The following is an 11261-nucleotide window of genomic DNA, read 5'->3' as shown; positions in this document are numbered from 1 at the left end:
AGCAACAATCACGTGACGTGACCCATCGTGTCACATGAGTCGCTCAGGTTTTAGTCATGTGGTCGATGTGAGTGCACAGCTCCAGATTTGTCTGTCCATCCGCAGCTGACCACCTGGTTGAGGCATCTCCCCGTTTGAAGGCTGAGTTTTCTTCTGTTCCGGCTGAACATGCGGTGAGTTTATACACAGGAAATGCAGCTGCTTCCAGTCACTTCCTGTATTAGTTGTCAGGCGTTTGCAGGCTGATATACACTTTCCTTACTCCACCAGGCTGCTGAAGGAAACTCTGGGTTTCCTGTTACTCTGGGCCTGTCTGGACTCGGCACTGTCGAGGGGCTGCTCGTCGTTTTTCTGCCGACAATCTCACCGGGTAAGCGGCCTGGATGGAGTCGACCCCGGGTCCCCTCTCTTCCTCACTCCTTACCTAGAGAAAGGTGCCATAGATGAAGGTAAGAGCCCACACATCACAGTAACACAACACTTATCCCTGCTCAGTGTTGCAGTTTAAGGATGATCACATTACACACAGCCTCTTATAATCCACCTTAATGTGTCCATGTGGTGACATGTTGCTCTTCCAGCCAGGAAACTGAGTCTGGTTGGAGAACTGCCTGGAGCCAACGTCAAGAGCTATGCTGGGTACCTCACTGTCAACAAGAAGTACAACAGCAACCTCTTCTTCTGGTTCTTCCCTGCACTAAAAGTACGCTCAAATGTCTGCTTTTCTCCATCAGCAGTTGTTCACAAACACACAGTCACAATTCGAGAGGATCTCTGGGAGCAAAGAAGCTTTTAGAAACCTTCTTGGTGCTCGGCTTGAGTTAATAAGTGATAAGACTGTTTCACTGTGTTTTATCAGTTGTCTTGTAGAAAGAGGGAATACTTGTAGTGGAACTTGGACTTCAGTTAGTTGCTAAATCAGTAACCACGTCTTACATGTCACTTTGTCTTAAAAGCAAAGTGCTGTGTCATAGCAGTCGGTACAAACTATTGCTGTGATTAGATCGTCCAGTGTATTTACACATTGTATTAAATCTAGTAAAACCTTAATTTCAGGCTGAAACTGAACTGAAACTTTAAAAGTCTAATGTTAACAGTCAACTCTTTGGCATTATACTGTCAATGTCAAATCTGCCCCCCTTTGAATACAAATTTCTATCACTGCTGAGGAATTTCTGTGCAAATAGTGTTGAAAGATTAAATAGTTTCATTGTGATAGTAAACTGAAGTCACCACAAGGTGGTGCTGAGATCTTACCTTCAGTTCCTCCTTTGCCTGTTTGGCAGCCAACCCAGGATGATGCTCCAGTCCTGCTGTGGCTGCAGGGTGGACCTGGTGGTACCTCCATGTTCGGCCTGTTCGTAGAACACGGACCATATGTGGTTTATAAGAACTTGACAGGTAAGAACTTGTTCCATGTGCTAATATTAATTGTGTGATTGTAATGGTCGGTGTAGCTTCTTTTTTTTTTTGACCTGCTTGTCTTTTCTGTCTTTCTAGTTGGTTTCAGGGATTTCGCTTGGACAACTGCATATTCAGTTTTGTACATCGACAATCCAGTACGTGTTCCTTATTCATCCTCAGACAAGAGTCTTTTATTCAAGGTCTGTTGGATAATCTGAAGAACATTTCTTGTTGTTTTTCTCTAGGTCGGTACAGGCTTCAGCTTCACTGATGATGACAGAGGTTTTGCACAGAATCAGGACGATGTTGGCAGAGATCTTTATAGGTACAGAGACGTCCACCAAACTCAAAAATAGTAATTTTGTCACTTGGACTTTTAGGTTTGGTCTTTTGTTAGTTACTGACTCTTATTGTTTCCATCTCTTTACTTTACAGCGCTTTAACACAGTTCTTCCAGATCTTTCCTGAGTATCAATCCAATTACTTCTATGCAACTGGAGAAGTAAGATGTGTCTATTTTTTAGGGTTTACAAATGAATATTGTCTAAATATTTTTCGTAGTTGCAGTTTGCAAGTGGCTTTTTGACTTGTGCACTGAACATCAGGGTTACCTAGCTTGTTAGAGAAAGTTTGTTTCATTTCTAATAATGCATAATGGTTGTTAAGCCTATTGAGAACCTGTCCTAATATGAAGACTTCTCTCTTGCTTTGCAGTCTTATGCAGGAAAGTATGTTCCTGCAATTGCTTATTACATCCATAAAAACAACCCCACTGCCAAAGTGAAAATCAACTTTAAGGGGATGGCTATCGGTGATGGGCTCTGCGATCCAGAAATGGTGTGTATCAAACGTAGTGTAATTTTGTCTTTTTAACACCTCGTATTTTATTTTATTTTGAAATATAAATGTTTTATTTTTTTCCTTTTCATTTTAGATGCTTGGTGGCTATGGTGAGTTCCTGTACCAAACAGGTATGATTGATGAAAACCAAAAACAGTATGTTGTCCAGCAGACAGATGAAGGGGTGAAGCTCATCCAGCAGCAGAAGTGGGTGGAGGCTTTTCAGGTAAGAGATGCTATTAGATTAAGAGTGACATTAAATTTCTGAAAATACAAAATGAATGATGATCTTTTATGTAGATTTACATGTCATTTCATGTTGCTTTCACAGAGGCGGTTTTCATTATGAAACAAGCATTAATTGTGTAAATAACAGAACACTATTGGATCTAAACGTGTGTTTTCAGGTTTTTGATCGCTTGCTGAATGGTGACGTGGATCCATATCCCTCGTTCTTTCAAAATGCTACAGGCTGCACCAACTACTTCAACTACATGACATGTCAGGTACTCAGAAATACTAGCAAGCCTAATATCTGTGTTTGCCTTCTAAGAGCAAAACCTTTCCAAAGAATGCATGACATAAATTATTCAGTCTGCATAACCACAACATTTCTTTGTGTACACCACAGGAGCCCGAAGACCAGGAGTACTTCTCTCAGTTTGTGACTCTGCCAGCAGTACGACGTGCCATCCACGTGGGTAACCTGACTTTCCACAGCGGCTCAGAGGTGGAGAAGCACCTTCTGCAGGATGTCATGAAGAGCATCAAACCGTGGCTGGGAGTACTGATGGACAACTATAGGGTAAAGGAGGGAGACGTCCCCAGTCTAGCTTGTCTTCAGCTTTTTTATTGCAGTTTAGTTTCTACTAGATTTTGTTCATGGTAATAGGATCACTATCATTCATATGCTGACTATTTATTCATGTCACTATTTTCCAGCCCTGTGAGTCCCTTTTAACACCCTCTTTCTTTGTTTTGGTGTTTTATATTCCTCAGGTCTTAATCTACAGTGGTCAGCTGGATGTAATTGTAGCTGCTCCCCTGACTGAGAGGTTCCTACCTACCGTTAACTGGACCGGGGCTGCTGACTACAAAACAGCTGCTCGCTACCACTGGAAGGTTCAGCCCAGTGACACAGAGGTGGCAGGTTATGTAAGACAAGTGAAAGAATTTTATCAGGTGAGGAGGTATTCATGATTGTCAACTTGGAGTGAAAACAAAGACTCAACAAAGACTTGTTATTAAATCTGTCACCTTTCCACGTCACTCAGGTCATCATCCGAGGAGGGGGACACATTTTGCCTTACGACCAACCGGCAAGATCATTTGACATGATTGACAGATTCCTCTCAATGAGGGGCTGGATATGAAATGGTTTAGTACACCTCCACTTTAAAGGGCATATTACTTGAAAAATTGTTTATTGTCACACTCGGTGTAAATCAGCAAATTATTGGAGTATTTCACATCTTTGCAGCTGATTTTATTTTAATTTTTTTTAGCATTTTACCACAGCTCACATAGGCTTTAGGACTAAATGACTAAAATAAATGAAAATTACATGTGTAGCTTTGTTGGCATTTGTTGAGGGGGGAATAGGGTTTACAGTGCATTCCATCACTACATGATGAAGATGTAAAAATGTAAAGAAACAACCTTGAAACTTGAAAATTAACTTTGAAATAAATTGCTTTTTTATAAATTTCTGAGGTGATTTTAGCAGTGGTTCAACTGTTTTCTGACTCCTTCATCAGTGTGTCTTAAAAACACAGACCTCTTCTGCTGGTGAGTCAATAAAATGTACACCAGGGGTCACTGTGGTCCAAAGTAATACCACTTAAAAACTTCAGAAAAAACAAAACCAACAACAAATCTCTTTGCAAAAAAGTGAAAAAAGTTTACACCCTTACGTCCCTGATTGTCTGAATGTAGCTCCTAACATTAAATCATTAAACGTTGCTGGAAGAAGTATAGCGGCATCTTTGCATGTTGTAAACTTGCTATTGCAACAGTACATTATGCTTGTTAATTTAACTGTCAGGGCTAAATGAAATTGACACACAGCAGTGTTTCTGTAGTGATCTGACACTTTGACAGAATGCAATAAAGATGTTTGTGTACCGAAGTAAACTTGTTATGTCATCAGGCATCTATCAAGCGGTCTAGACAGTTTAATAATTAATGAGTATTCTAAACCTTTAAAGCATATAACTATTTAATGAGCAGTTATGTTTCAAGGACAGGCATTGGGAAATATCTGATTTGAAATTTCACAGAAACAACTGAAAGATGTCGCGGACATCAACTCACCATCAGTTCGTATATTACAGAACAAGTGCTTTATTTTCATACCGTAATGTAACTGCAGTGATAACTTTAACATCTGTACAGATGCAAAACAAAATGGAGACAATGTCATTACAGACTCAAAATAAAATGTACAAAGTTATACAGGCAAGAAAGAATTCATCAGTTCATTACATATAAACAATGTATTTAAGCGCTGAAATGAGCCTCAACATATAACAAAAGGCAACAAGTGCTATGCAAACATTATTTACAGACATGTACCACACATTTACTCCCTTCAAAAAGAAAGGTGGTTGCATTACATGTACAGGATTACAGAAATTAATGACATTATGTACAATATTTTTAATTTTAAATTTAAAATAACACAATTAGAACATCATTAATGTGTAGGAATTGTTCTCCACCTCTCACACAAATCCACACAGACACACTCACACAGCACGTCCATCTGTCCATTTTATCTGCCCATACAGTAACAAATGCCTTTTTTTTTTTTTCTAAAAACCTGGATCCACTGTCAAAAACGAAATTAGACACTCTCATATCTGACTCTAAAATAGGAAAATTCCAGTTGAAAGTGTTTTGAGTTCATCGCCTTATTTTCACATGCAAGAGGTTAATTTGGAATGGTTAACAATTTAAATATGGTTGAAAAAAAATACTACCAAAATAATCCAAGCTTCGGTTTAAAGGGTTGGTTCAACAAAGCCCTTTTCAAGAGAATCAATTTCTCTGTCTCATCATCACACATGCTTAACTGCACACGCAGACTTGACGGAGAAGATGACACATTAACAGTCTGAATGCCTTAAGAAAAAATGAATGTATGAGAATAAAGATCATCATAATAAATTCACATCCTTCATTTTTGACAAAACTGTACTAGGAGATGTTTTGAGTAAAAAAAAGGGCATAAACTGAAATATGCAGGTTCATCCTGCAATTAGAGCTCTGGGTTCCCTTCTTTCATCTGTAGACATGTGATGCATGCCAGGCACACTCTCTCCACCAATTTTCTAGCTGGTGTGTGAAAAAGGAGAATCACTGAGAATTACTCGGACCTTAATATGGCTATTCTACCCTCTGGCAAGACAGAGGACAAAGTGCATAGACAGCTCTGCGATCACTCCACCTGTCAGTGGAATGTATTTCATCCATCCTGCTGCTGTAAAACACAGTGCTTTATGGTCATCATGCTAATGAATTGACATTCCTGGTCATAGGAACAAGAGAAAGGAAAGAGGAGATGTGGTCAGTCATGAGAAGGCATTAAGTTTCAAGGCTGGAAGGGAGAAAGATAAGGTCAAGTCTATATCATTATCAGTACATCCATCACTAATCTGAAATACAGAGGAAGCCTGAGAAAGAGAGGACAAGAAATTGATGAAGAGGTCAGAGGTCAATTGGATCGTGGATTATATTCTCCTTGGTCAGCTGGTTTTGCACTAACTTACAGCAGACATCTATAAGAAAGCCAATAGCAGAAAGAATGATAACTAATAAAAGGTTGTTTAAAAAAAAATCACAATAATATCATGGTGATTGAAAAAAGGTTCTGGTCTCTATAAGCCAACAAAAGGTTCTAGGAAAACGTCAGGCACGTTGTGACATTTTAGAAAGCACAGGCGTAAACTACTTCCCTTTAGAAACTGTAAAATACTTTACTACTGGCGGTGGGATGCCAGTATAAAAAACAAAAACATGCCCACAGTTATTTGCTCACTAACTGAAGCTTTGCTCGCTTGCTGAACTTTGTTCTGCAGTGGAAAGTAGGTAAAACACATTACACAGACGATTCACATGCACACTATGAATCAATCAAATATTATAGTCATCTGGAATTTGAATTCACAATTCAGATCCACACACACAAGAAGAGGCCTAAATAATTAAAGCTTCAGTTGGTCCTGGAGAGCTAAGGAATTTGTTTCAGCTCCTGAGCTGCCTCACTGGTGTCACAGTGTCCAGTTCTGCAGTTGTAACAGCGTCGTATGTCCCCTGGACCAGAGTGGCTTGGCCATGCTGATCATAATGAGGACATACAGTAGAGAAGCCGATCAATACTGAAATGTATTGCTTCCATTTGATCCTATGGAATATTCACTGTCATGCTGTATTTTATAACACTCTTTGAGAATCGGACTGACAGGGAAAAGGCTAACAGTCATATACATTTTTAGGAGAGAAAAGGATCATTACACACGCTTGCATATTCCTGTCTTCAAGACATTATGGTGATAGTTCGACTTGGTTTCAGAAAAGAGCTTAAAGGCAGCGACATTCGACTCCCTTATTCAGAGTCCTCTGTGGGATACACATGCATACACTCAGCATACTTACATTTGTGACACTCAAACAACGATTTGACTGATTACTAGTCCACTGGGCATACAGAGATGTAAGATCTGCTTATAGAGATGACAGTCTGAGGCTTATGTCTCTTTCCTCTGGTTCCATGACCACCGTGGTCCATTTGGTACCATCACGCAACAGAAAAAGTCACTTGAGCGCTGCATGAAATTAGCAAAATTCCCTTTTCTGCTAAAAGCACGAAAAAGTATATTAAACAAGAGGCAACCGACCATATAACATTATGCATTAATGGGGTTGTTGGTCTATAAAAATACATACTGTAGCTACTGTATAAAGAACAGCCTCACAGGCTTTTGAGGTTTTTCTTGATGGAAGGAGAGAGATGCAGCGTGTGCAGCCGGCAACCCTCAGAAAGCAGGGGAGTAGGGGGCAGTTTGGGGCTACAGTCGGGGTTTAGTCTCCCTTGACACTAGTGGATGGGGTTGATGTCTGTGTGGTGGTTAGCTTGCCCATGTACACTGTTTCCCCCTACAGGCGTGGTGGAGGTGGTGATGGTGTTGTGCTGAATGACCTGCTGCTGGGAGCATGCCGGCGCTGGACTGGCCGCCGGACTGCTCTCTGGACCTGAGGAAACAGAAGAGACATCACTGTAGGTGGGCGTCGTATGTGCATACACAAGTGCAAATGATTTCTGACCTTCAAGGTCGTACACAGAGGCTTCAAAATGTAGTGTGATAGTAAAAATGAAATAAAGACAAACCAAGTGCTGTTATTGTACGTAGACAGTTTTATTAGCAGAAAAAGGTCATTTAAAAAAATTACATAATAGATTCACACTTCACTTTTCACCTGTCATTCAAAAAAAGGCCATCAATGGATAACACAAAAATAAAAAAAGGGAATCACTCAACACCATAAACATGCCTGATGAATTTTGGACACACTGAAGGTGACATCTGTACACAAACTCGACTCATCAATGAAAGTCTCTCCCAGCCCAGTCTGGGAGTTGTCTCTCTCTTGCATAAAAGAACCATTCAGTCAAGGGGGACGTGAGCCTTATTTTCCTGTGCTAAAGCCACACAGGGAGGTGCCTTATCCTAATTACATGGAAATGTCACTCCTATCTGTATCAATGGGTGGGGCTCTGACGTCATGCGTGGCTGAGCCCAGACACAGTCCAATAATCAGTGAGATCCTGAGGTATCCATGAGAATTTGTGCAGTCTGTGACGTCTTTGTTATGTTGCACCTCAGCCGCCTCTGTGTGCTGAGAAGCTGTCAGATGGAAAAACAGGTCTCATATGGGATTCAGACTACCAACTCCCAGCCCAGGCAGGCTACCAGAGTGTGCAACACCCATATGACAAAGGACGAGTCCTGCAGTGAGCGTGGGTGCTGGATACCAGCACATGGGAGCGAAAAGTCTTGGCAGTCACTAATGTGTCCATCACAGTTCAGTCTGTACAGTTTATACCTTTCCTCTGGCAAGGAAATTATAGAGAATTTCCACTGCGGTGCTTTCTGCACTGTGAGGCTAAGGCACACAGATGAAGGTGTGGTTTTGGTCAAACTCTCAAGTGTGCGTGTGTGTGTGTGTGTGTGTCTGTGTTTATGCTTGAGCTACTCACTGAGGTAACCTTGGGACTCTTTCTGCATAGTGGTGATGGGACAGTCCTTGTGTGTGAGGAGAAGCTGCTTGAGTTGGGTCACCTCGTTCTTTAGCATGGTCACTTCATTCTGAAATGCAGGGAAAACAGAAGCACTTTAAGACTATGATCTGTGGCATTTATTACACATAAACTAATTGCATCAATATGTAATATTTATTTACTTGTTAATTTTCCAACCTAATTTAAGCATAATACTAAACTGCACGTTAATTCACTAATAATATGTTATACAAATAGCAAAACTGTTCTGTACTGTGTTGTGCATAGGTCTGTTTTTACCTGAAGCTGCATATTGGTCTGAGTGAGCTCTTCAGCTTTCTTCTCTAGTGACATCACCCACACTTTTCTCTTCTGTCGGCATCTTGTTGCTGCTGCTCTGTTCCTCTCCAGAAACTTTCGCCGTCGTTCATCCGGATCTTCGTCCACTACTCGCCTGCGCCGCCCGCCGCTGGGAGGCGGAGACTGCAGCGTCTGCGTGGGCTGCATCTGCTGAGTTGCAGGTGACATCTGAAATATAGGGAAAGAGTCTCAGCATCGTTGAGTTCTTAAATGAGACACTGTCTGACTGCCACCATTCAACTACACTGTTCTCAGACACCTGGAAAACAGCCAGTCAGCCTGTCTGCTGTCAACACGCCACTGTCCTCAACACCTCCTGCCACTAAACTAGCATCTATACATTACTTCCTGCAGCTATTTCATGCCTGGCACTATCCCCTAAAACAACATCTGGTTGTGCCACGTGCCCTGTGAGCCGGCTGTGGGCGTCAGGACTGACTTAGTGACTGTGCTGATTCACCAGCCTGCCCACCTTGTTAAAGAGGTGTCAGGAGGCCGTTTTCCTACGCCCACTTTGACTCAGACCAACACCACCAGACACCGTCAAAAGGTCCATTTCTAAAACTGTACATGCACGGACGAATCTTGACATATACTTGGCAAGGTCGAGTGTTTTCAGTCTTCAGATCATTACCATTTTTATGAGAACCACGGAAAATACAAGCTACTTTAATGGCTGCTGTGCATACAGAGAGTGTTGTTTTAATGCCTTAATGGGACATTTGGAACATACAGTGAATTGCATTTCTTAATGTTGGATTGTCCCTCTTCCAAAATGATTGGCATTGCAGAGGGTTTTAGACAATACAAGGACAAAGTGTTTCGCATGAAGTAATGTTTAATGCTGTGAGCAATACTTCAAAATCTACAATTCAAATTAAACCAAAGCTATTCATAGCAAAGCTGTTCCAAGGCCCTTACCAACAGGACCAGCATTTATAAAACTTTTTTTGCACCTGAAGTATCTTGTGGCCACATAATGACAGCTTGGCAATGCAGGAGGAAGTGGACCCTAGTTTTCTAGAAGACATTCCTGAGTATCTTTTATATTAACAAGCTTATAGCCTCTTCGTGACCCCTTAACTCCTTAGCAGGAATCTGACATTGACCTGTAGCTGACCAGCCTTAAATGAAAAATCTTTAGATGGTTGCCAAAAAACAACTTGGCATTGTGGCTGCAGCTAGAGAAAATGTGTTTGTCCACAGACTTACTGTGAATGTGAAGAATAATTACAGCTACACTTATATATTAAACTATTAATAGCTGACTTTTAAAATGCTCAAAGGGGTGTTTAAGCACTGTCCTCCTTTGTTCATGATTCGCATGCAGTAGCTCCCAGCTATATGAGAAGTTTTAATGTGCACTGTAGTTAATGTGTTATTGAACTTGTGGCCTTCTTGTCCCCCGGGAATGCGCTTTGCTTACCTGTGAAGCGTGCATTGGAGGGTGCGGTGAGGTCTGGTGTGGGTGCCCAGGATGGAGGTGTGGATTGTGGGAGTTGTGATGGGGGTTGTGTCCCTGTGGATGATGGTGTCCACCCTGGCCATGGCCCTGGGTATGGTGATGATGGCCGTGGTGCTGGTACGCATGCGGTGGGGCTTGCAAGTGCTGGCGCGATTGTGAGTGCATGTGATGGTGGGTGCCTTGGTCCTGCCGTGATGACATCATCTCCATCATATGACCCATGGAGTTCATGTTTCCGTTGGCAATGGCACCCGGGTGGTGTGAAAGTGCAGCCTTCAGCCTCTGAGTAGACAAAATGGACACCACACAAGATGTTTAACATCATTCTCATTAAAGTTTGCACATGCTCTCAATGAACTGATTATCAGCATTTACAGAGTGCTGACTAGGGGTTGATGAATGGCTCTATAAATCCATATGTCAGGAGAACAAATCAAAGCCACTTAGACTGTCCTCTGTCTCTCCTTCAGTGCTGTCAGTCTCCCTTCCATGATTGCCATCCCACCAGTCCCACCTCTTCATATTCCTAATAGCCTCTCTCTGAGCATGTGTGTATATGTAGGTGTGTGTGTCTGCTTAAGAGTTGAGCACGCGGGTAAGGAGTGAGCCTCCGACTGCTCTTGCTGTTAAACCAGCAGAAGGTTTGATGTTTTAGCAATGTGGTCTATTCTGCCCACACTGACCCGATGTGGCCTGGGAGCGAGAGCAGAGAGAGACTCAATAAAGCCGTGCTTGTGTTTCTTGTGTTTACCGAATGTACCTCTCTTCAAAAGTTTGTTTTTCTGGGCGTCACATAAAGACAACTGCAAGACCGGGAAAAAATCAGAACCCAAACATACAGGTGCCAAATTATGTCTTAAGGATACATCTGCTGTACACAAACCTACACTTTATTATTAAGTCCACATTTGC

General features: G+C 41.7%; 2 protein-coding genes across 5 annotated transcripts in view; one reads left to right on the top strand and one right to left on the bottom strand.

Annotated features, from left to right (window-relative positions):
* Window positions 1–23: 23 nt before the first annotated feature.
* cpvl (carboxypeptidase vitellogenic like) lies at window positions 24–4347 on the top strand. The gene is made up of 13 exons (XM_026373538.1): window positions 24–173; window positions 271–449; window positions 582–703; window positions 1287–1401; window positions 1501–1559; window positions 1650–1729; window positions 1840–1906; window positions 2119–2241; window positions 2339–2470; window positions 2652–2750; window positions 2876–3049; window positions 3244–3426; window positions 3519–4347. The coding sequence occupies exons 1-13, from the start codon at window positions 169–171 to the stop codon at window positions 3615–3617; spliced, it is 1437 nt and encodes a 478-aa protein (XP_026229323.1). The 5' UTR covers window positions 24–168; the 3' UTR covers window positions 3618–4347.
* A 152-nt stretch (window positions 4348–4499) lies between these two features.
* creb5b (cAMP responsive element binding protein 5b) overlaps window positions 4500–11261 on the bottom strand; it is a 38592-nt gene continuing 31830 nt past the window's right edge. For 2 of the 4 annotated variants that reach the window (XM_026373145.1, XM_026373144.1), the window contains exons 8-11: window positions 10311–10631; window positions 8825–9052; window positions 8504–8612; window positions 7343–7497 (exon numbers count right to left, since the gene is read on the bottom strand). In XM_026373145.1, coding sequence (XP_026228930.1) covers window positions 7343–7497; window positions 8504–8612; window positions 8825–9052; window positions 10311–10631 — 813 coding nt within the window. Of the gene's footprint in view, window positions 7498–7660; window positions 8410–8503; window positions 8613–8824; window positions 9053–10310; window positions 10632–11261 lie in introns of those variants that run through there. The other 2 variants (XM_026373146.1, XM_026373147.1) reach the window with 2 other exon arrangements.

Source organism: Anabas testudineus, chromosome 16 (assembly GCF_900324465.2).
Source record: "Anabas testudineus chromosome 16, fAnaTes1.2, whole genome shotgun sequence".
NCBI lineage: Eukaryota > Metazoa > Chordata > Actinopteri > Anabantiformes > Anabantidae > Anabas > Anabas testudineus.
The sequence above is the reverse complement of the archived record's forward strand: the minus strand, read 5'-3'. Positions and strand labels throughout refer to the sequence as shown.